This window comes from Apteryx mantelli, chromosome 1 (genome assembly GCF_036417845.1).
Source record: "Apteryx mantelli isolate bAptMan1 chromosome 1, bAptMan1.hap1, whole genome shotgun sequence".
Classification (NCBI taxonomy): domain Eukaryota; kingdom Metazoa; phylum Chordata; class Aves; order Apterygiformes; family Apterygidae; genus Apteryx; species Apteryx mantelli.
In genome coordinates, this window is record NC_089978.1 from 183,156,375 (window position 1) to 183,182,367 (window position 25,993).

Below are 25,993 nucleotides of genomic sequence, written 5' to 3' on the forward strand. Positions count from 1 at the left end.
AGTAACAACGACAGGCGGGGGTTGCTCAGCGGCCGGCGCTAGCCAGGCCTCTTCCGACCCAGGCCAGCGGCGCTTGCGGTGCCGGGGGGCAGCAGGCCCCGGCCCCGCGGCCCGAGGGCAGCGCCAGAGGGGAGGCGGGGCCGCCGGGAGCCGGCGCGGCCGAGGGCAGCGCCGCGAGGGGAGGCGGCGGCGGCGGCGGCGGCGGCGGCGGCGGAGCTCCCCGCCCCGCGGGGCGGCCCCGCGCAGGCGCCGCGGCGGGAGGCCGCGTCGGCTTTGCCAGGACAACGGCGGTGCTGACGGCGGCGGCCCGCGCTCCGCCATGCCCGTGCGCTTCAGGGTGAGGCGGGGGCGGCGGGGGGCGCGGAGCGGGGCGCGGAGCGAGGCGCGGTGCGACGCGTGCCAGCCGCTTGACAGAGCGCTGTGCCGTTCCTGCAGGGCCTGAGTGAGTACAAGAGGAGCTTCCGATGGAGGAAGGCGGCGGCGTGCGGCCCCTCGCAGCAGCAGCAGCAGCAGGAGGAGCAGGAGGCCTCGTGGGCAGGGCTGCGCTCGGACCAGCTGGGTGAGGCCGCGGCGAGGGGCCTCGGCGCCCCCGCCCCCCCCGCGGTCGGGACGGGCCCCGGCCGTGGTGGCCCTGTGCCGCAGCGAGCCGGCGGCGCTTGCCATGTGTATCCGATTAAAAGCCTATTCCTAGTCACCGCGTGGAAGAACGTGTCTTTGAATGCCGTGTTTCCTGTGGCTGCTAGTGTTATTCGTGTAAAACCGAAAATACGGGGTTCCTGACATGCAGCGTGAACTAGATTCCCGACGAGAATCACTAGGCGCAGCAGGGACCCAGGCAGGGTTAGTGGTGATGCATGGGAACGTGTCATTCCCCATTTCAGATGAGCCTGGTTTGAGGCAAAGTTCGATACAAAATAAAGTTGTTATGGGGCAGCTGGCTGCAAAAAACCTGATGGGCATTAGAAGAGCTCGCAGTGCTGTAAGTCTAGGAGTTAGGGTTTGTAGGCATTTTGGCAGGCATTTGTGGGATTGGAAAGTAGAAGGTGAAGGAAATAGCACTTGGGGTGAAAGGCCACTATGGAGCTGAGGAAAAGGAGGAAACCGCAGAGTGATGACAACTGCGGTGCTTTGAAAAGTAGCAGGAAAAAGTAGGAATTACTGCAGAGCACCAGACATTACCAGAATTGCACAATTTAGTGCAGTTATACAATTAGAATCCAATATTTTGGCCTAGTAATTAAGAATCAGCTCCTGGGAGTACAGTTTGTTTTCAATTCAGACATCAGTCATTTTAATAAATAATCTTGCTGAAGTACCTTCCACTTACTGATTTCTTCTGTTAATGCAATATATTTCTTTAACCTTGCTTTCTCTAGCACACAGCTCTATGTATGGGTACCTGTAGGTGTGGGTTTAGGAAAATAACTTCCACAAGTTCCTGCACACCCAAACTTCCAAACACATCAACTTATTTTTAAAATTGTAAGCTAAGCTTCTTTCCCAGTCACATGTGTGGGGCAGTGAAACTTCAAACTAAACTGCACGTAGTACCAGATTTGCAGTAAAATCATGAGTTAGCAATACAGTGGTTTCTCATCCTCACATTGTACCTGTGGGATTTTTGTGTAATTGATGTAATTTTCCTACAGCTTTGCATTCGTTTTCTCTCCCAGTTCTTTTTCGGCCATTTAACCATGTGTGCATGGCTTTGAATATCGCTCTGACATGCAATAGGACTTTGCTGTCTCTGCAGATTGCTGCTGATACACACAGCTGACAGTTTTAAGAGTGGCTTAGGACACTACCACAAAAAGGTGATAGGTGTTGGTGCTCCGAGTTCCTTTCTGCTACTCTTTCCATGTTTCTCCTCTGGAATTATTTCCTCCTACACATATGTACTCAAATATCCAGGCATTCTGCATGCCTGTTACTGTGGCGTATTCTCTTTCCACACTGCTTTCTCATGAGCTAGTTTTTCTCTCTGAGAAACTGTTTCTTTCAGCCAGTTAGGGGCCTTCACTTACTTGTCAGTCTGCTGTTTAGGACTATGCAGTTGGATTATGAAATCCTGCTTTACCTCTGTTCAGTCATTCATTCCTCTTCTTAAAATGGCAGGGTAATTTTATTTTCATATGCATGTATAGATGCTAGCAGTTCTTTAAAGGAAGCTAATACTGTGTTCTGTTACATGGTCCTTTTAGAATTTTGGAAGCATTTTCATGCTTGTACAATAAAATGTCATCAGTCATCTGAGATGGTTTTAAGTCCACTCTGCAACATATTTAAAAAGTGAAAGTCAGTTCAGGTATGTCTTCTTTCATGGTCCAGAGCTGTAGTAGATGCATAGGGGTCTGTCATTGTCCTGTTAAAATAGGTGAGAACCTATGCAGCAAGGTACTTAATGCATGCGTGATAAGGAGTGTTCATGGCTTACTTTATCACTGCAGGTTGTTTTTTTCTGTGTCTATGTTAGCCAAACTAACTTCACTGGCTGTGTTTAATTTTTGCTTTTTTGCTCCATTCTTAGAATCAACTACGCTGTGTTGCAAAAGATTGTTCTGTGGCCATATTTGGCTTTTAGGGTTTGGTCCAACATGGAGCTGGAGTTTTAGTGGAAATGAGAGGTCTTCAGCATGTGTGTGAAAGAAGCCAGAATTTCAGTGGTGTTCATAATTCATAGGCTGTCATTGCTCAGAGATAATGAAAATAACCTTTTCTAGTAATCATTTGTATGATAAACTTTCTTTTTTTTCTTGTAATAGAACAATTATGTCTTCAGTAGAATGTTTTTTCTTAAACCTAGTATGTCTTTTCTAGGAATCTCAAGAGAACCAAAGTTCATTTCCAAGAGAAGGGTACCCTACCGTAACCCACAGATTTCAAAGTCCTTTGAATGGACAGCAGATTGTGATTTGAACGATCCGCTAGAAACTGAAGCTCTTAGGACTGCAGAATTGCACAGAGACCACAATAACAATGATATGAATCAGGAAAAGATTGAAATGCCAGAAGGCCCTGGGCTCCCCCCAAAAGTTCGGTCACATTCTGCAGATTCTAGGGTTGAAACAACTCTTGCTCTTCCAGAAAACAATGTGAAGAGATCACCGCCTGCAGCTCCACCAAATCAAAATGAAGCATTTGTATCTCCAAAAAATGAGTTGTTAAAAGTGGATAATGGGGTAAGGGAAGTTTTTTTTTTTTTCTTTTTCTTTTTTTCTTTACTGACCAGTATATAAGTTACTAATCTGATATTTACAGTAACTTAATGCACATTTACTAGCCTCTGTGACTAATGCTATTAACACTGTTTTTTGTCTCACTCTATTTCTGCATTTTGATGTTTTTCTATACTGTAGCTTCTCTGTTGGGAGAATACTACTTTTAAGACCAGATTATGGTTCCTCTGACATCAATAGGAATTTTGCCTTTTGCAGCACATTTCTGTTCATTTCAGTTAAACCAGGATTTAGCCAATAATTTTTAAACTACTTGATGTTGTTGTCTATAATGAGAAAATGTAATTTGCATTCATTTAATTAATGTAAACAGAAAACAAAATGGATTTGAACGTGTGCACTGAAAACATCATAAGGATGATAAATAGGAGGGAACAATCAGTGTTAAATTTTTTGCTGTTTTTGTGCTATCAGCTTCACAGAGTCCTTCAGAGGAAAGCAAGCATGAATATTTCACCTTTACATACTTTTCCCAGAAATTCTGAATATCAAAGCCAGTTTGTTTGGAAGAGTCCTCATGAAAAGTCTCCAATACTTGCAGCTGAACAGGTAACTTCAAAGAATCCAAAAAGTAGATGAACAATTTGTTTTGTGTGTCAGGAAGTTTCTTACTTTCTAAGATTTCTTTATTGTTTTTGTTTGGTTTTGTTTGATTGTTTGTTTGTTTGTTTGGCACAAACAGGCATGCTGTTGCATATATGCTTTTTTCTAATATACAAAAGTGCAGTATGATTAGGTTTGTTTCCCTGTGGTTCCTTATTGTAGTCAAGTCTGATTTACTTGATCTCCTTCTCCCAGACTGTTTAGACTGTAGACAGCATTGGTCATTCTCCCATATTGTATTCAGCTCTTTCTAACATGGCCATTTTCTTCTGTTTGCACTAGTTTACTTTAAGATCCTGTAAGATCCTATCCAGTATTACCCCTTTGTTTTCATGTTGATTGCCCTTACATTAAATAACGTAGGAATGTTTAGATTCTGTCTCCTCTATCTTAATCATGTCTTGCCACTAAAATCATTCAGGTTTCACTCCTTATTCTCATGGTCTTCTGTAGGTTACTGCAGTTTCTTATTACAGAATCTCAGAATGGTTGAGGTTGGAAGGGACCTCTGGAGATCATCTAAGTCCAACCCCCCTACTCAAGCAGGATTACCTAGACCACGTTGCACAGGATCGTGTCCAGGCAGGTTTTGAATATCTCCAGAGAAGGAGGCTCCACAACCTCTCTGGGCAACTTGTTCCAGGGCTCTGTCACCCTCACAGTAAAGAAGTTTTTCCTCATATTCAGATAGAAAAATTATTCTCAAGTTCCATCTTTTTGTATGTGCATGTCTAGGCCCAAAAATGCCCCTCCATAGTTATTCAGTTGTGTTTTTTCTTTCGTGAGAACTGCTTATATTGAAAAATGAAGTGGAGCCTCCTGATTTTAAGACAGTCTGGTGGCATTTTGACATTCCTCATGACTTTTTGGACTTTGTAGGTTTGGAAATGCTGCTCTTTCTAGTCAGGCTATGAAGAGCAACTCTGACTATAGGACTACTTTGTGTTGTCAATTTATTATTTCTGGGATCAGGATTAAGGTCCCCAGGAGAAACAGGGGAACTGTCCTACTTTTGGTCATAATAAAATGGGCACTTGTGCAAGATCCTGGATTTTAAACTTTGCTCATGCTTTTGTAAAAGAGTTTTTATTTTGTATTCTGTTTCTTCACTGGGAGTATTTACATTAATGGGATTATTACAGATGGTGCTATCTCCATTTTTATCCATAGGTAGCAGATTTGTTCAGTAACAGCTTTCAAAGGTAGTAAATGCTGATAACTAGCATCAATCACTAAAAAGCCCGTTCCTGTCTTTCTCTTGTGATGCCAAGCAGGTGGACTTACTTTGAGATGTCTGTTTCACAGCAGTCCCCTGTCCAAGGAAAACTCTCACTGAAATTCATGATAATTATGTAGAAGCCAAAGGACCGTTTCAGAAAGGGGCAGGTCCCATGATGTCACTTCATGGAAATTCGTAGAGAATTCCATTTGATTGTGGTAGAAATCAGTCTGATACGCTCATTATTGATGCTTGTGAACACTGTGTTTTTTCAGAAGAAAGAATGTAGGATCTAAAATAGCAAATTTTTTTTTTCTGCCAGAGCTTATATCAAAGCCATACGAAATCATGCTATAGGCCCTATAAATGCTGAGATAAATATAACTTAGAGAAGATCTAAATATGCTTAAATGTTTGCAGGTTCTAAGTTTAAGATTAGAATTTCGCGTGAAAAATTCAAAGTATTAGCAAACTGTTTTCTTTCGACTGCTGTTTGTGCGATGGAGAATATACCTGAATACTGAATAATGACAGTAGCTGGCCCTTGAACAAATTCTGTGAGAATATTCAGGTTATCCGTCACGTGAGCAAAGCTGAGAAAAACTTATGCCTGTAACATATGGCATGATCTTTTAACTCTCAGCAGTCTGAGAGGAGGTGATACCTGACCACGTGTCAGGCAAATTCTGTACCTTGGCTTGTAACACAATGTTAATTGGAAAGTGCTGGAGGAGAGATCAAATTACCAAACCCTAAGCATCCGATTCTAAAACACAGAACAGTTGTTTTTTACTTATAGACAGCACCTATATTGAGGACTTTGACAGCATATGAAACTGGGTTTTATGGCATATGTTTAAAAAAAACATGATCCTGTATACAAGTCTAAAAGTGAACTACAAAATTCCCCACTGTCTCCCCAAATAAATAAAACCTCTGTTTGCAAACTTCAATAAAAACAGCATTTGAGTGTATTTAACTGTATCTGACTTAGTAATCACTTTTAAATGCATTTTTCTGAAATTAAGTTTCTCATTGATTTTTTCCTAGAAGTGCATTAGTTTGCACATGCTGTAGTTGTACGCATAGCTGACTCTGCTCATATGTGAGCATATTTTCATGAATTGGTTAACTGATTTTGAAAATTTAGTATTAAGGTAAGCAAATCCCCATACACTTTTTTTTTTAATTCAAAGGTTATTCACAATATGAGTAAATCCATCCCTCCATTTAAATCTCCTGCAATTACTTCTGAAATGGAATATGAGAGAAATTTCAAAGGTTCTCCTGATAAGAGTCCACAACTGAGATGTGATTCAGAAGAGAGAGAATTTCTGGTTTGTGAACAAGTAAATATTTTCCCTAAAAGAAAGTCATTGGTTTACTTTTACAATTTTGATTGTTTTTTTTCTATAATGTGGGTGGGGTTTTTTTTGTAGTTTCTGGTTACATTTTGTAGCTGTTGTTAATGAATTTGGACTGAGTTGGGAGTGGTTCTGTTTTAAAAGACTGAAAATAACACTGCAGAGCTCTGTTTGCTCTCAGTGGTTTCTGTAATACATATGTTCAGTTTACAGAGACATTTTAAGTGTTGTTTTTCCTGTCACCTTAATTTGATTCTGAGTTTGAGTGGCCTTTTTTTAAGTTGAAGTTTATTTTTAGACATTGGGGTAGAGTTTCTGAAATCTAAATCTTCAATTTATGTTCTCACTGGTACCCATGTAATCTCTTACTATGCAGCCCTCTATGGGAGAGCTCTTGCTTTTACTACCACTTAGATTTATAATTTTATAGCTTAGAAGTCAGACATAGAATGAATTAAAAACAAAGAAATCCTGATGTATGAGAGATGCCACAGTTAGAACTGATTTTCAGACAGCAGTTGTAATTGAGAGAGACATGGAGGCAGGGCTATAATTCAGTTCCTGTTGCCTCAGTAAGCTGATAGGTAAATACAGGCCTATAATGGCAAATTGTGTAACCTGTGTAGGCTCTGCCCAGTTCAAAACATTAAAATGCCTTTTGTAAAACACAGGCACCAGTTGTCTGTTTGAGGCCATGCATTCCCTTGTCTCACTGTTGGCTAGGGCAAACGCAGGTGGAATTTTAGGAAACATGATTATAATTGTTTTAGCAAATACATTTAATAAAATGAAATTATTTCAAGCCGAGACCTCGTAAAAATGGGAGAGAACAAATAAAGCTCTAAGTGCATCGCAGCTAACCTGTTTTGCCAGGTGGAAAGATGAATGGCTGCTTTTGTAGCAAGCTACCAAGTAGTGTTGTCTAAATTCTTGCAGGTTAGCTTAACCGTTCTTCAAGAACGTGTGTGAGTCTCCTCAGTGCCCGTCTTTCTTCCAGGATAAAGCAGAAACAGCCACTGTCAGACGTGTTCAGTACGACTGTTACCTACTAAACATGGAGTGCATGTGGCTCAGTTTAAGCCATTGATACTTTTGAGGTCTTTAAAGATGATTGTAGGCTTGGACACTTTATCAGTTAGCACCTGGACCCGCCCAGTGCTTTAAATCTGATCTCAAAATGCCAACTATTGTGTTCCCTTTTGCTTCTTCTAGCAGATGTGAAGAAAGCCTGAAGGGCATGAGGTTTTCAGGAAACGCTTCTTTGGTTTTAACACTGGAAATCAGGTTTTATTTTCCCAAGAGAATTAGTAAAATGAAGGTGTCTGAAAAGGAAGAGAAGGCATGAGAAGGGAATTTTTGATGAAAACGTCTAAAACATTTTTTGCTTGCATCCATATATCTTCTCTGATGCATATATTGAAGATAAATTTTTGGATTTTGGTGTGGGTTTTTCCTGTTCTTTTTCTTTTTTCAAAAAAAATTCTGAAAAGAGCTCCAGCAGAATCAGAAATAATGCTTGAGCTTTCCAAGAGGATAAAATAAGCAGGAAAGAAAAATCTTTGATATGAAAACAAAACAAATCAATCTGACCCTTTATAAACCAGAGTGGCAAAAAATTAAAATAGCCCTTTTTTGTTTAGTATAAATTTGCTTATATTGCTTTAATATAATACTAAGAGGTTTTTTTTAATTACTAATTCCAGAAATATACAGGTTAAGTTTTATGCAACTCGGGTTAGAATGCACAGGTATCATATAATTTTATTTCTGTGTTTCACGTTAAATTCATTTTGTGAAGTGTACAAAATGGGTCATCTAACGAAATGAATGTTGCACTAGGAATCTTAGCTTTGGCATTTTGCCATTTTATTTTTGTATTAACCAAGGAATGTAATAATCTTGCTTGTATTGAATATGCATAACAGTTAAAATTTTAAAATAAAATTAACTTTTAAGCAAAAGTTTGATGTCAAAAGGAATGTGAAGGTTTTTTAGTTTATTAGCTAATATGATATTTTTAAAATTATCTTTGCCTTAGAATAAAAGGAAAGAACCGTTTCAAAAGCCAACAGAAGATGCATCAAAACAAGGGAAAAAATCAGAACAGAAACATCCTAAACAAAAAAAAAAGCAACATATCAGTCAAAACCCCCTCTCTTTACATACACGTCGTGGGTATGTATAATACAGGAAAACCTAGCCTAGTGAATAGGTGTTTAAGCACCCTAATATTTAGAATGGTGGAAGACTACCTTTAACCATGTGATGGATGCTACGGTCACAGGGCACATGTAGCCTCTGCCCGCTTGCAGAGATGTCTGCATCAGTGTTGGGATGGAGCTACCTGTGGGTACATCTAAACCTGGTGTTAATTTCTGTCCCCTTCTCTGGGCTGTGAAGTAGAAGCTTACCTCAGTTGAACCTCTTAATGCAATAATATTACCATTAATAAAATTAACACGAATGAAATTTAAGTAATGCAGCACTGCTATTGAACTTTCAGTGAGTGCTTTGGAAGCTGTAGTTACCTTTCAAACTTCTCTCCTGCTTGCTGCACACATCTCAAAATTATGAAGATAGTACTTGGTTGATGTCTGTTTTTTCTAGTCCATACCACTTTCTGTCCCCTAGAGTAACAAGAGTAAACACAAAAGGTAAAGGGAAATAAATAAGTCTGTCCCATCTAGGATAATCTGACAAGGAAGGAAGTAAAATGAAATCAGACTGCTACTAAGGGGTATCCAGGTATCTTTTACTTCTGCCACATTCCTACACTGCAGGGACTGAGCTCATGTTTCCATTTTCTGCACATCTGAGATGTCAGAGACGTAAAAGCCCAGAATACGTATAAGTTAAAAATGCATAAATCTAATCCATCTCTGGTATCTTCATGCTTCATGCATCTTCCAGTAGTTACTTTCATTCACATGGTTTTCTTGAAATATTAAGGCATTTAGCCTAAAGACAGGCGAGGAGACTTAACCCATGTCTGATTACCTTCGGATATTGGGAGGTAGTTAAAAAATAAACACCCAAACACCAAAATACTATAAAATAAGATTGCTTTATGAGAAAGTGAATGGGTATAGTGTAGTGAAAGCCTCTAACTCTTTGGTTTTCATAGTTCCTAGACACAGTAGATAGGACTTAATTTTGCAGCAAGTTGGGGGAAAAATTCTCAATTGTTTGTTATGACTTCTGTTTAAGGACAGAGATTTCTGCCTGTTACACCTTCAATGTGGCAATGCAAGTCAAAAAGTTTTCAACACAAATAATTGTGAATATGTGCAAATTCTCAATATGCAGAGACAGGAATTGCACTTTGCATGCAATTTGCATTACACTGTGTTTTTGTGACAATGAGTGGGATCGATGCACAGTTTCTGAGCTAATTTGTCAGTTTTGCAAGCAAAACTTAAAGAATTATCTCAGGTTTCAAAAAAAAAAAGGACACAAGGAAAGAAAAAAAGTTCTGAATATAGAGGTTTTTCCTTGATACTTTTCTTTCTACAAAGTGCGTTTCATTCTCTGACTTTAGGCTTTATGGTCTATTTCTGAAGAAGGACCGAAAAAGAGGACTTTTTCAACTTATGTTGAATATATGAAAATAAAGTTAGTTCTGAAGCAAGATTGAAGACAAAAACTTGTCTGGATTTAAGTTGATAAATCCACGGGTCAGTGCTTAAGGAGGAGTTCTGACTTGTAATATTGTGTATTGCCTGCTTTAGGTTAGATCATGCTAATTTCTCTGCGTATGTATGTGTGTGGCAGAAGGGAAAATGAATCAATCTTCCAGAGTACTGAGTGCTTTTGAAGATCAAAACCAGGAAGAAATAGCTAGATGAGTTATACTAAACATTGTTCTGGTAGTTTCAGATGTTACTGCCCCCAACAGTCCTTCCCACCTGTTTGTCAGACTATACTGCCTTTATGGTGGAGTTCATAGTTCTATGTCTAACTTACTCTATGGCTTGGATGCTTTAATACAAAACCAAGCATATTTGCTTAAGTGCACCTTCAGCAACAACTAAGATGCTCCACTTTGCATTGAAGCAATTGAGATTTATGCGTGTGTTATGTTGTGATTTGGCTGTGAGGGCCAAAGCTTCTGGCAGAAGAGCTATGAGGAGAAGCCAACACAGGTAACTACTTCAAGAGCCACCAGCTGTGAATGAGCTTTTCACAGCTTTTTGAGCTGTGTTGGAAGGGATGAACATGTATTTTTCAAGTCTCAGCCCTGGAATTTAGATGCAAAAACACTTATGATTGTTGCTATAACTTTAAAAATGCTCTTTAAGAGTCTTCTAGATATCAAGCTTTACTCTTTCTGTCCCCCCCCCCCCCCCTTTTTTGATGTCTTAGGAAGATGAACACTGAATATAGATCAAAATTTTTGTCTCCAGCTCAGTATTTGTACAAAGATGGTGCTTGGTCTCGTATCAGGAATAATGTTCCCAATCAGGTTAGTATTCTTAAAAAATTTAATGCTTGGGCATGCTTTGTATAAAGATTTTTATATGCAAAAAACTTAACTTGTGGTGCTTATAAAATACAGTTTTGAGATTGTAATGCTAACAACTCAAGCTCCTGAAGGTGAGTTTAAAAAGGAGATTAAGCTTGGACAAAGCAGTATAATGTGTTGTAAGAAGGGAGAAGAGACAGTGTGCTTTAAAGAATCTATTAATTAATATGGCATGGAAACTGAGGGAGGAACTTTGTTTCCCTTACAATTAAGAATCATCTAGAACAGAGTCTCTTGGACCAGATAATCCCAGTGTTGATGGTCAGCTCATTTTTAACAAGCAAAAGCTTTCAGCGTGTAGATTGAATGATGGGAGGTTCCAAGGGAATGTATCAGCCTACGTCAGCTTGTCAGTCAGACTCAGTTTGTCAACTTGTCAGCCAAACTTCATGAGTCAAATCCATTCAAAGTAGTCAGTTGAATTCTGACATACATAACAAAATTCAGAATTTCTCTGGTAAGCTTCAGTATTTTATTGCAGTTTATTCAATAAGTGCTAGCTCATAATTCAGTATCGTACTCTATGGGAACTCATTTGACACAACTCTGAAAATGCTGAATGGCCTGATGAGCACAGAACTTCTTAGCAGGATTATTGAGTATGGTTTTCTGAATTAGTCAAGAAAATAAAAACCTTTAATAGTGTGCTAACAAACTGCTAGAGCTAGTTCTACGACTGGCAGATTTCACCAAAGAGACTTCGGCTTCTCTCAGTTGATAGAGGGAGCCTTCGTGAGACAGTGTGCTGCTAAATATGTGGCAAACACCTGGCAGATGTGAGTTGCTCCATCGTTCGGGACCAAGCTGACGTGGAAGGTAGAACTGGAGTGGATTGCTGTAGGGTGTTGGGGTCTGAGCTTTTGCAAATAACATTGCTTGGAAAAGACAGGAGTAGCATGGTAGCATTCAGTTTTATGTTTTCTCACTGAACTTGATTTAGCAAGTCTTTATTTTGGGCAAAAAGAAATATATACTGAATATATATGAAAGAAACTGAATGAGAAACAGGCCTTTTCAAGTATATCATAGTTTGGGATGTTTCATAATAAGATTTCTCATACTTGTTCGTCAGATAACCCATTCTGTGAAAACAGCTCTGTGAGGATGTTAGAGGACTAAAAACAAGCAGTATTTGTTTTTGATATATATTGATGTGTACATATATGCAGTCTTACCATCAGTAAGGCTATAGAATAAGTTATTGCACACAGCCTGATTGTAAGTAGTACACAGAATGTTTCTATAGAATATCACAGAATTTTTCTAGCTTGTAAGGTCTTTGTCTGGAGCCTGGATGTTGTGTCAGTAAGATTCAAAACCTGAGTGGGCAGTACAGAGCAGCGTTCAGCTTCAAGGGTGGCTGACTGGTAGCCAAGCATAGGGAAAGGGTTATTGCCTTGGAATATATGTTGTTTGCTACACAGCTAGCTGTCACTGCAGTTCAATGCAGGGAAAGCATGAGGAAACTGCAAGTGAAGGACTAGTGTTCTGCTTTACCAGGCAGGATCCTTTTTGGGATGTGCTTGAAAGATGTAGGAAGTAAATATATGTGGCATTTAATTAGACTGTGCGGGAAACCAGCAAATTCCCACACTGTAGATGTGTGTTTTGGCTGTGTCTTACTTTTCCATGGAGATTTTCCTGCTGACAAGGGAATTGCAAAGGAAACTAGAAAGAAGTCACTTGGGACTAGACACGAAGAACTCGGAGGAAAAAAATGTTAGGATTTTTTAGGGCCTTTGAAGTGAAGGAATTATGCTGGGTACCTGAAAGAGCCAAATCCAATTTAAAATTATAATAATAAAGACATTGTTTTATTGATTACAAATGTGCTTATATTATATATACATGTTCACATATACATACATACATTAGATCCTAGTATGACTTCATTTAGAAGTCTTTTATAGTTAGAATTATCTAAATTTCTCCTCTCAGACTTCAAATCACACTTAGCCTGTGAGCATATCAAACTAGCTCTGCTAGTAGACAAAGAACAATATTTGGCTCACGTAAATATGTTATTGTGTGGTATTTTCTCTTCATAGAGGGTTTTTTGTTGCTATTGTCTTGTTAGTATTTCTATATAAGTTGTTGAGGATTCCTTCTTAAAAGGAAGTTTAATGTGGTTGTAGTAAAAGCGAAAAGTAACCTTAAAGTTGGGAATTTTCCAGTTTTCAGGAAATGCTGGAATAAAACCAAGATTAATTCTTAAAAACTCTGTTAATGCAAGAATAAAAAATCCCAATGGGCATGATTCTTAGCCAGGCCTTTCCTTTTCTTCCCCCCCCCCCCCCCCCCTTTTTCAATTTCACCGATGTTCTTGTCCGAGGTAAGGACTGCAGGATGGGATCCAGCATGGCTAAAAGAGTGGGACTGAATAAAATATTTCAGACATGGCTGAGACATGAGAAAGAATCTATTTATTTGAGAAATGTATTACTGCAGTTTAATGAAAGAGTGCATTACTTGAAAAAGTGTCAAGCTAATTGGCTCTATTGTAAAGCAGCAAAGGTACTTTGGCTATGTAAAATATAGGTTGCATTGGTGTGAAGAGAAACATTCTGCAAAGGTGTATACAGCCACTGCCTCTGCTCTTTGAGACTCACCTCTGCTGGAGATGCCTATGAAACCTGTCTTGCTTAACATAAGTGATTGATGATAAGCTCCGACTGATCCAGTCTGATTTCCCACTTAGCTGAGACCGCACGTAGATAACTTTGGGCCCAAAACATACTTTCTGAAGTTCTGAGTCCAAACAGGCAAAGATTGATAGAATCCTGGTATAACCTTAGCTACAGTGATTACTTCTGTACTCTGCAATGTATTATTAAGGGTTGCTTTTCAGCAGTAGAATAAAAAAGTCTCTTTGAATTATGCTTTTGAAAAATTAATGCGGGCAATTCATAATCGCAGTAGGCCTCTCTGGAGTCTGTGTCCTGCTGAGATAATGGTGCCGGCTGAGTCACTGAAGGAGGCTGGTTGTCCTTTGTACTTCTTCATAATTCACTGGAGACATAGTATTCTTCCTCCCCCTGCAGCGTCCTCTTGCTCTGGATTTATATTCCTTCTGTGGTGGCTATCATAATTAATTTTTCATTCTTCTGCCTAAAGTGAATAGTCCAGTAAATCACTTACACCTCAGACTTTAAACTGTGCTCTTAAAATGATAAGTATATATTTTTAATGGGATATTCTTTGGAAGCTTAATGGGTGTAATGGGTCAAAGTCTGGGATATTAGCTGATGTGATATGAGTAGATTTCTGTCTGCTGCATTCAGTTGCTTTTAGTGGGATTAGCAGAATTTGGCCCATGTATCTCTGTTCCTTGCAGGAAGAACTATGCTAAGTCTATCATGAAAGAAGAATAAATAAAACAAGCTATAAAAATGTGCTAAAGGAAGTTACTTTCCTGCTCTTTGGTAAAATGCTTATTTCCTGTGAACCTTTTTTTAGTGAGCCAGGATTCATACAACAATATCACAAAGTTATTTTTAATCATTTAAAAATAAAAGTAAAGTTTTTTGTTGCTTTTTCTTCTTACGCTTTCATTGTGTTTGGGTGAAGGATGCAAGACTGAGTGTGGAGATAATTTCAGGAATAGAAGTGATAGTATAAAATTAGCAGTGTAATGTCTAAAGAGAGGGGTTGCCACTTTTATTTTTTAAGGCTAAAACTGACTTCATTGGGTTTTTTTTATATCTCATTCGTACAGTGATTGATGAAGGAAGGAATAATTCAGACATTATGACTTAAATACAGTACACCAAGAGATCTCATGTAATCATCAAGTCCTCACTGAACTAAGATTTGTATAGCAAGAGACAGTTGCAGTGTTCACAGCATACAAACTCAGTATTACACATGCACATAGGTCATAAATTGATATGTGGTGAATGTGGTTTTGACTGTAAGGCTTAGAAATCTAAATTCATTTTCTCTAAAAATCTAAATCTAAATTCATTTCCAAAAATGGTGAAGTATAAGTGTTGAGGTGTTTGTTTTACAGCTTTTTACTGAATCTCTGGGAGGCAGCATAGAGCTATGTTGACAAGTTCTTAAGTATTTAATTGATTACTTAGACTGAAATGTAGTTACAGTGGTGATATTAACATACAGTGTTGAGAGAAAAATAAAGAAATTTAAAATAATTCTGTATTCCTCTCCTTAGGCATCTCAAAACACCCTAAATTCCATGTGGTATATGGAGGTTGGTTGCATCTAAGTTCTTGTTTTAATGTTTGGAGCACTATGCTGTGTCTGAACACTGATAAAGAACTAGAATCCAGCACTCAACTTACTCATCATTGCTGCTTTTTGTGCTCATTGAATAAGTAATTGGCAATTTTGCTTTGGCTTGATAGCTCAAACATGCTTAATAAATCTAAACTTTTGTTATTTTTGCTCTCCTTTGTTGCATTTACTGCAGCATGCAATATTTGTGCTGTGGATGGTCCTGTATTATATATAACTTGCCCTTCTCCTTTAGCTGCCGTTAGCTAGTGCAAATACTTCATAATAGCATGTTAGTGAATTGGAAAGAGACATGCAGGAACTTAAGAAACCTTGATGTGCAGGTGAAAGAACTTCGAGCCAGAGCAAAGGCTTACAGGCAGCGAATAGAGGGAACGCACTTCTCCCGATACCATCTCAATCAGATTCTGTCCGATAATAACAGTCTCTGGGATGTGTCCTCAAGTTCCAGTTCAGAAGAAGGCATCAGCAACAACATCAGAGCGCTAGATCTTGCCAGGTAAGGTAGTCATTCCTGCATGTTATTCTGTGGCTTTGAAACTGAACAAAATGCTGATCGTGAGCTTAGCTGAGCTGTGAGATCTTTAGTGTTTTTTGGACTAGAACGTATGAGGGCATACACCTTTTTACTATATTAGTTGATATGCGGTGTATGAGTTGATATGTGTTCAAATTGAAAACCAGGTGTGGTCAAGTCTTCTGAAAGAAGTATTGCACCTTCATAATTCTCCACAACTGTATTTTTAGTGTGGAAATCTTGGTTTCATCAAGCCTGTGGGAATTTATCACTGAGTCAGATGGGAGTAAGATTCTCTCTCCACTGGAATGCCATGAAATATGTTTTGCCTACTCAAATGTTATCAGTGTTCTTGTCAGGATTAATTAGTAATCTTGTGTTTGAGTCTTAGACTCTGCTTACATCTGAGATGAAGATTTAGGAACTGGAATGGCGTACAGCAGTTTTCTCCTTTCTTTGTAGGCTTTAAGAATTGATAGATACTAAAACTTTTACTTCGGTTAGGAAAAACCAAAGATAGTATTTTAGTGAAATGTATGGACATCTATTGCCCAAGAAAGGGGAAAAAAATTGTGTCTCCTCCTCTGAGATCTGAAGTTTAAAAGCAATGCCTAGGCTGCCTCTGTCTACAGTCCACTTACACTGCTCTATGTATGCTACTTGTCTTGTGTGGGAAGGAGAGATCTGTTCATTTGCATGGCTGTAGCTGTAATAAGGGTTAGGGAGATGATGCTTAAAAGACTGTTTATTACACTATAATATGTGATGTCAAGTACAATGTAAACATTTTGGTTTGCTGATTTGCTTTTTTGATTTCATTTATGTGCACTGGGCTAACTTGCATGTAAATGACTGGTTTCTGTGAGCAGTTCAGAGGTTAAGATTTTCAGAAGTTAGTGCCTAAAGGACAGTCTTCTAAGCTGCTTAGCTGTCAAAATTTTGTACCATCAGACACATGCAGTCCTATGCATGGGACTAGTTATCTTTTGAGCACTTCTAATTGTCATTTAAATAGGAAATAGAGTCCTGACTTTACATTCCATTTGTGGGAATAGTGATCCAAAGGGATTTTTTCATAGAATCTGGCTTGAAAATGGATTGTGCTTAAATGTCAGTTAAAACTTCAATAGAAATTTAACCATACCTCACATTTACTATTCCACTTTTTAATATCTGAGCTATCCTTTTGGCAAAGGACTGAATTGGATGAATGTGCTCTACTTAGATACATGCATATCCTTCAAATCAGCAGTGTGAAACAGTGCTTTCTTTCTGTTACCTAGAGTTTCTGAAAAAGAGACTTCACCAAGCCCCAAAGCGCTACACCAACCTGCCTCAAGAGAAGAGTTGCACCAGGACAGCACTGAGAAGAAAGGCCTGTCAGATGCCTCAACTGTTCCAGTCAAAAGGCGTTTAGTTTGGGGTGAGCAGGAAGGTACTGAAAAAAGGGACAATCAGCCATCAACGGAAGAGGAAGAAAAAGAAAATGAGCAGGTTGCAGTCGTGACTCAGGAGTTAAATGATAAGGATGCCACCGAGGATAAAAAAATTGAAGGGTAAAACTGAGCATTCTTGTGGCATATATAATTTCTTTCTTGTAACATCTCAACAATTTAAAGCATAACTATTTTTTTTAAAGCAGCTTTCTTTATGAGGGCACTTACTTGACTGTGGTAATTTTGGCGTGACACTAGTTTTGTTTTCAATAGCTGAATAAGGAATGAAAAATTTCATGATATTGAGCTGGTTGGTGGAGTTGGATCCATTTTTAAGAATACTGGATTTTTAGCTTGAAAGGCAGAATCTGTAGTTTGTGTAAAAGTATAAAGAGTTCTTATGATTGCTTTTAAAAAAAATTAAAATTTGCCGTGTAGGCCTCTCGGAACAGACTGATTACACAGCAGCCAAGTACGTTGAAAATTAAAGTTCACAATTTACTTCAAGCTGGCAGTGTGGGATTAATATGATTGAAAGGATGGAATACATTGTAATCTTGTACTTAAGGATCTGTTTTTCTCAAGTAAACTCGTAGGCAAATATAAAGGTCTTGCTGGAAAAGAATAACTAGCATCCAGTAATCACCAGTGCTTTTGTTACTGAGCCCAGGTAGAAAAAAATGTGGAGGGGCATTTAGAAATAGTAAGAGTTCGATTCAGTATGTGCATAGTGTATTGCATAGTACTGTATCTGGTAATTGAAAGATCCATATTTTATCTAGTTACAAAGCTGGGCTTTTTACTATGCAAGTTTTGCAAATATTTTGGAAGATATGTGTGTATGTATTTACACACACACACACACACACACACACACATATACACACACACGTGTATATATATAAAAAAAATCTGAATAACTGACTCTCATTACTGTAGTGTCTAATCATTTTGCATTCCTTTCGGTGTTTTATCTTTGGTGTTGCAACATCTGTCTAAGGTAAGGAATTGTAACTGTCTCATTTAGGGGCAATATCCTGTATGTGAAACCCAGGCAAAGAAAGGTTGAGAGCTAGACCCAAAAGATATGAAGTGTGGGCTTCAGCGTTCAAAACTGTCATCCTGAAAACCTCATTTAGCTTTTGCTTAACGCCAGAGATGATATAGTTCATATATGCGTCTGTGATGGTCATTGTAGTTTTTTTGCCATCTAAAAATGTGGTCGTGTGTGTGGCCAGATCTCCTCTGGGCTTGGCCGTGCAGAGCAGTTCAGTACCTGCGTGCTCTCGAGGCCTGTTGAGATGTAGAGATGAGGCATTCTTTGCCTAGGTGTGCTCAGAGTGTGTCTAGCATGCACTGATAGGATCAGGTTCTTTGCACAGTGTGGGCGTGCCGCCACCTCCTTGTGAAATGCATCTGGAGGAAGGAGACAGAAGTGGTGGTGCTGATTTATATAGTAACCTGGGGGCTAGAGCGGTTGTCTACATGTGGGATACTTGGTTTCAGTTCCACCACACTGACTGAAGAGAGTCAAACCTACATTCCCACCTCGGAGGTGTCTATCAGCAACCAGGTTCAAAGTTACTCTGGGTGAGAACTCTTTCCAGCCCTCCTGTTGAGTCTGTGCCACTGTGCAGCAAAGCATTCAAGGTTTGCTGGCCCTAAGTGAGCCTGAATTTGTAACCTGAGACTGTGTGTATTTTATCCAGTTAATATTTCAATATAAAAATTACAAGAACTGGGAGACAGGGACTGGAATCCAGAACTCCCCGTTGCAGGCAGATGCTTTAGCTGCAGGCTCTTGGTGTTTTATGGCCCTCTCTGACTTGCCTTAGGCTTCATAGGAGTGTATTAGAAACCAAAAGCTTGAATGCAAGACTCCCAAGTCATTAGTTAATCCTGTAATCATTTTTCATTTTTGCAGCGAGAATGCCTTGGTGTTGAATTCTTCTGTGGCTTCATCAGATTCTTCTTCTGTATCCTCGAGGACAGGTGGCAGGCTTCCTACTCCAAAGCTGAGAGCACTTGGTGGAGCTCAGAGGACTCATCATGATCTTACCACTCCGGCTGTTGGTAAAGACTTTTTTGAATGCAAAGCAATACTTCAAGAACTAAAAATACATGTTTGAATTAATTAAAAAAAATTAATGTAATAAAACATTTTTCCATCTTTAGGAGGTGCGGTTTTAGTGTCTCCTCCCAAGTCCAAGTCTTCATCTCCACAGCGGAGAACAAGAGGTTTAGGAACAGACCCTTCTCCAGCTAAGCAAGGTGCAAGGGAAGCTTCAAAAAGAAGATCCTGCTGGGTGAGCCAGAAAAGGGACTTAGCATCATGCCTTTTAGGAATGTGCTTTTTAAGTCATTTTGGATAATTTTTCTAATAACTCTTTTTTGAGTTGTCATTTACTATTCTAAAATTTTCAGTATCTGTGATTGACAAATGCTGATATCCAAGTGTTTTATTTTTTTTATCAAGCAAAGAAGTGAGACTGTTGGAGTGAGATTGGATGAGCTCCATGTTGGCTTTTCTGCTAACTGCACAGGGTCCAGTAAAAAAGCTCCCATTGGGAGCTGTTGATTCCCCCCCTTAATGTTACTTTAGCTTTTGTTCTTGACATGGAGCGCAGCTTCAGATTCCATCACTTGAAAGGAGTTTAATAAAGATAGGTTGGCTACCCATGGTAAATGTGTCTAAATGGTAAAAGGTATATAAATGTGCCATAATAGTTTAATTCGCCCTTTATTTACTTTTGTTCTTCATTTTACTTTTAAGTTTACATAGTTACCAAAAGGAAAAAGAAATGTTTAGAGGGTGTTTAGCGATCTTCATCTTAAAATCATGTCATTGTTGTGAAGTTGTTTAGTCTATGTTCTGTAAAGATAGCTATAATTTCATTTCATATGTATTGTCTGTAGTAAGATCTGTAACAGACACAGAGACAATTAAATGAAATGTTGGTTGTTTTGGTTTTAAATCTAAGTTCACAGTTTTTTGCTGTGGGAAAATGAGCTTTCAGTTTGACCTGACTAGATTACTTTTAGATCATGTTAAAAACTTTTTATTAGGAATAGTTTTCCATAAAGCTGTCTCAGAGGCTTTAAATGCTTATTCTTCCAATGCCCTCATGAAAAGTGTCACACCCAACATTTGCTGCGTATGTGAGGATCTGTACAGGAAGGCTGGTGTGAATATATTTGTAGCAGTGTATGAGCTGCCTTTTTTTTTTTTTTCCTCCCCTTATTGTGTCTTAGCCTGATGTAGAAGTGGAAGCTGCTTCACTCCTTACCTCTCCACCTGCTGGGCTGGGAACTTTGGATCCTTTGCCCTTAAGGCAGGATCAGTGGCCTGGTAATAGTGTTTATGATGAGCGAGTTTCTCTTGCTTCAGAACATCAAGAGCATTCCTCTCCTCCTCATATGCTGAAGGCAGCTGAAGACCGCTCTACGCCTTATTGGAGTCCCTCTCGTCGCATTCAAGGGACTCTCAAGGACCCAGAATTTCAGCATAACAGTGGGTTTTGCATGTTAACTGGCTGTGTTTAAAAAGTGTTACAGGGTGGGAATAGCTACCTTGCAAAGTCTTGCAGAAGCAAGTGCGCTGCGCTTGCTGCTTTAGTGACTACAGAGAATGTGTTGTTTGTAAGCAAAAGCTTTTCCTATATTGTATGTTCAGTCTTACCAGGAAAATGTGCACAACTCTTAGTTTCAGTTTCTGCGAATATGATTGTATTCTAGTGGTCTGCTGTCTAATTTTGCCTTATTAGTTTGAATAAGCAGTTGCTAATTATGAGAATAATTTGGTGTAGTGTCAACAATTATGTTTCGTCTTTAAGCTACAGCTGGATGTTCTGACACTTTCCCAGCTGGAGCTACCCACAGTGATGTGTAACTGGGGACCTTTATAGTACAGTATTAGTTTGCAGGAGCTGTAGATTTCTGAGAACTAAGCTCCTTAAATATTTTGCAGGATATGGGGACAAAAAAGCCATCTATAAAAGATGTATTGGAAATTCGGAAAAACCATTTAGAGTTTTTTGTCCCCTGAGAATATTCTTTGCTGAGGAGGAATTTGTACTGTAGCATTTCAAAATAGTTTTAAACAACAGTTGTTAATATACACTGAGGCTGTAAATCTGATAAATAAAAGAATCCTTCATCCCTTAGTGAAAATAAAGTTTATGTGCTTAAGTCTCAATTCCAGAAAGGCTTTGTACAGCTTCTTAAGGTCTCAGTACTCTTGGTCCTTGTATTACAAGGAACAGCTAGACTAAGGTAATATTTCCATTTTATAATGGAACAAGTAGTGGTCAGGTTAAGTGAACTGGTGAAATTCAGAGAACATGCTTATGTTTTAGCTCTGCATCTGGAGTGCAGTTCACTATGTAACTACTGTGGCATCTACCATAGACAGATGCCTTGAGAAGAATATAATGGAATAAGTTTATTTAACCTCATCTCAGAGTTGAAGAGTCTCACTGAGGTTTTGGCATATTTGTTATTTATAAGATTATAAGATTTTGGAAATAATGTTGTAACATTTTAAGATTTTTCAAATGAACTATTATCCTTTGTGCATTTCAAAATGATTAAAAATATACCTTTGCTTTTTTTTTTTTTTTTTTTTTTTTTTTTTAGGGAATGTTTTGAGTCCCAAAACAAGATCTTTCCAGTTCCCACTTCAGGAAAGAAACTATAATGATGAAGGTATTGCTTCCCAAGGTGTTAATGTATATCATATATACATCACATAGATTCATTCTAACTTTTATTTTGCACTAAAGTGGGAGGTCTCTGACTACTGTAGTAATACTGGTTTATGTGTCTGCGTGAGTAACTACCCCATCATATCATCAAAAGAAATTCAAAAATGTTCATCCCAGTAATCTGAAGTATAAATATGAAAGTGTATTCCAATATGAATAAACCATTAAATGTGGCTGAAAATTAAACAGACCAATGTGGTTCAGTATGGTTAATATAGCTTGCTCAAATCCATACCTGAAATCATTTCCTCCCTGCACATTTTTTAAGCCTTTGTATTGACAGCAACAGAAGCAAACTGCAAAATGATCACAGCCCAGATTGCATCTGCAGTAATTTTTGATGCAATTTAAAAGGTATCAAAAATTTTAAGATAAATCTCTTGCTTGTGAGGCTTCACCACTAGATATTTAACACAAAATGATTCCCCTGGCTTTAATGTTTACGCCTGTTTTTCTGCTAAGTGTACTAGGGATGCTTTTGGCATCCCATTTTTCTGATTGCTGTTTTGGCCCTTTTCTCTGTTTACAATAAAGTTAATCCAGGGGAGGAGCCAGCACATTGCCCAGCAGTACGTCTCGGCCCTTTTGTGGGCAGACACAAATAAACTCTTTCTCTATTCTGAGGCAAGCAAAGACACAGTATCCTCATTAGCTTGAGCTAAAATATGTTATTTTTTAGCATGGCATATGAGGTTGAGCTTGGTGTGGGGCTGTGCTAGCCGCAATCACCTGTCTTATGGGGTTAGTGTATTGGCAATGTGAGCTTATGTCTGACTGCAGGATATTTATAGATAAACCCAAGAACAACCAAAATGTCTTTTCTGCACCCTTTCACGCCTGTTTGCTCCTCAGTTTTAACCAAGGTTCAGGCCAATTCTCTGTTTCAGTCATTACAGTTGCCTGGAAAATGTGTGGGTTGTGCAGATGGCTCAGCCAAGCATCTGTATATCTACTTAAAACATGCAAGATCCTATAGTACTCTGCAGCTTCCCACAAGCTTGCTGCACAGATTAAGTGCTGTAACTGCCTTTTTTTACTATGAGCTGAGTGATGGTATATGAGCTTTCAGAAACGGGCACAGTGTGACAGCTCACAGATATTTCATATGCCCATATTTGTTTGTGTACATACAAAACTGGGAGTTATTCCAACCACATGTCTGTTTGCAGAAGTGCAGTTAGCAGTTTTCTCATGCATGGGAATATTGTTGTATGTGTTGTGTGTAAGCCTGTTAGGGGCTTTTTGGATCTCTGTATTTCAAGGATTTAGAAATGTTGCTGAAAAGTTAATTGCAACACTCACAAAATACAGAACCCATTAGGATTTAGTCATGGAATCTTTATTGTTTTTTGGGGGTGGAGAGGGTGTTCTTTTTTTGGAAAACAGTGGTATGGTTTTGTGCCTCCATTGCAGGAGAATTGGTGTATATAAGATCATTATCCATAGAGAGCATCCTGATAAAGCTGTGGCAACATTTTAGTAATGATGTTACAGAGGTGTGGCATTGTGCTTTTTTCTCAGAGAAGCAGCCTCCAGACTGTGTAATTTTAAAAGTTCCATTGGACATGAAATGGTTCCTGTATTCAAAAGAAAGATCTTTAAAGTACATTTCTAAAGCATGTTTGTTGTTGTCTTTGTGTTAATCTTCCTGTTTTCTTCAGAAGACACATGTTTCTTAAACAACTTGTGGCACACTGTTTTTGGCACAGAAGGGTGCTTTCAGCAACATAGATTCTGATATTTTATTCGTGGTATTCTGAGGATGTCTGTCTTGCTTAAAGTGGTGGGTTGCTTTCATGAATATGTTGTTATCAGAATCTAGTCTAGACAGAGTTCAGTGGCAGAGGAATGACTTTTGAGGTCTCCTGTTAAAGGAGAGTAAGTGTAGAGATGAGTTGGATAAATGGGCAGTGCTTTCAGAATTGCCAAAGTCAGAGTAGGAGATCTCAGTCTGGAGTTTGTCAAGAACTGGGTATGTAATTCCCTTAAACTTACCTAGTATCTTAGTGACTCTCTAGTTAGATTCTTTTCCAGCGTGTCAGTTACCAACTAATAGAATTCAAGTGTATTGTGGTATTATTTTAGCATCCTCTGTAATAGAGGGCATAAAAATATTTGCACTTTCAAAGCCTGTGAATGTTAGCGGTGTTTTAAAATGTGTATTTAATCTATGTATGTATTTTTTCCTTGTTGCTTTCCCTGCAGATGACAGACTGTCTCAGATTTCTGCTCGCTCTGCAGCTTCTAGCTCACTGGCATCTCAGGTACTGGAACGAGCTCAGAAGAGGAAGGAGGATTTCTGGGGCAAGACATAATCTGTCTCTCATGTTTTATAGAAACTGTTCTGTAAAATGATTTATTTTGACAGTTGTGTATGTTTTTTCAAACTGTGATTGTAGGTGTCATGTAGTATCCTTTTACCTGTCACTAAGAAGGTCCAACTTTTTAGATTTGTCAGCCCAATTTTGACATTTCAATATTTAGACCAGTGCTGAAAATCTAGGTCCTTGATATCTCTAAGAATTCAGTCCTAATTCATTATTTTACAGCAGCTGTGCTGAGTTTTTTTTGTTTGTTTGTTTGTTTTTACAATGGCCCCTCCTGAAACTGTGAAACTGAAACAATTATTTTTATGCAGCCTGTGTATTACTCTTCAAGCTGTTCTACTGCAGTCATGCAGTATGACCCGGGACAGTATTCAGGGGCGATAGCATTGTTCACCAAACACCTCAGTTGTTTGATGTTAACCAGGTGTATTAGACAGCTGTGGTACATTTGTTTGTTGCTGTCTGAATTGTGAGTACAGCACAGTGCTATAATAAACTTTGTTATTTGTGTTACTTACTGCTTTTAGGCTGCTGCCAAAAAATTCCTCCTGTTTCTTAACAAAGCTAACATGGAATATACAAGAGTTTGAGAAAAGAAGATTAAGTTTTGGGGTTTTGTTAATTGCCCCAGCTTTTTGGCCAGGATGACTGTGAAAGTTCAATGTATACAGTACCACAGCTTGTCAGAAGATTCAATGTGGACATAAGTCTTTTGTTGGCAAGACCCATTTTTTAGTCATAATTTCAACTTCTCTAGAAAAAGCAGTCTCAAATACCTAAACACTGGTATTCCCCTGCCCTGCTTCAGCTCAGGTATTTAGGAGTAGTTGGTGTCTTAAAGTAAACTTGGAAGAATGTTTTATTTGGCTTTGACATTTTAATTACTTCTTCTTCTGATTGCCTGTTTTTGGGTGACTGGAATACTGTAATCATTGTCACAGCAAAAACTGTTTGTGATTTATGCTGACAGCCTGTTTTATCTGTCCAAGTGATGCAAACAAGTTAACACGAAATAGGAGAAATAGGTGGGTAGCAGCTGGTTCTCACAGTGGTTTGGTTCTTTTTACATAGTTTCAAGCTTTAATAATACATGTTTTTAAAATTTTGTACAAGACCAGTTTCAATTTTGTACACATTTGAAAATAAAAAAGATCAAGTTTGCTTTGTTTCTGTTCAAGTTACAACAGATAAATTGGTAGATTGGCTTATTGCATTGGCACTTCTCTGTTCAGTGGAACAGCTGTTCAGCTGGAACCTCTGTGGACTTCTGGAAGACAAGATACTTCCACTTAGAACTGTTCTTTAGAAAGGATAAGTTACTAAAGCTGGATATGTTGATAGATGGAATCATGACTGACTACACCCAGAGCAGATGGGTGCTTCACAGGATGAAAGACTGCAGTCCCCAAAGGACGAGTCCTCCACAAATGAGATAATTTAAAGAGTGAGTGATGTCCAGCATTGATTGTGGTAGAGATCAGTGTTTGCTTTCTCCAGAAGTTCTGCATTACAATAGCTTCCTACCAGTAGGGTTGTTTGGAACAAATCAAGCTATTCTATTTTATCTCAAGGACTTTCAGGATTATTCTTTGGGATGCACTTCAAAATTCAGTTATAATTGGTCATAAAATTTTTACTGAAAGGGAAACAGGGTTTTTGTGTGAAACAACTTGTTATGAAAAGTGCCAGTTTTCCTCTAAAATGACAGTTTTTCAATGGAAAGCTTAATGGCTAAAGGTGGAAATGTTGCTG

General features: G+C 38.7%; 1 protein-coding gene across 7 annotated transcripts; it reads left to right on the forward strand.

Moving 5' to 3' along the window:
• Positions 1-291: 291 nt before the first annotated feature.
• On the forward strand, positions 292-25,401 carry MDM1 (Mdm1 nuclear protein). 7 transcript variants are annotated; one of them, XM_067313784.1, is made up of 15 exons: positions 292-337; positions 436-559; positions 2,818-3,179; positions 3,651-3,785; positions 6,255-6,407; positions 8,461-8,597; positions 10,785-10,884; positions 15,116-15,154; positions 15,522-15,697; positions 16,999-17,271; positions 19,076-19,224; positions 19,327-19,457; positions 20,404-20,662; positions 21,787-21,855; positions 24,120-25,401. In XM_067313784.1, the coding sequence occupies exons 1-15, from the start codon at positions 320-322 to the stop codon at positions 24,227-24,229; spliced, it is 2,235 nt and encodes a 744-aa protein (XP_067169885.1). In that variant the 5' UTR covers positions 292-319; the 3' UTR covers positions 24,230-25,401. The 7 variants fall into 7 exon arrangements, with proteins under 7 accessions (XP_067169885.1, XP_067169892.1, XP_067169900.1 ...); XM_067313791.1 differs by having other exon boundaries at positions 6,255-6,395; XM_067313799.1 differs by lacking the exon at positions 15,116-15,154.
• The last annotated feature ends 592 nt before the right edge of the window (positions 25,402-25,993 follow it).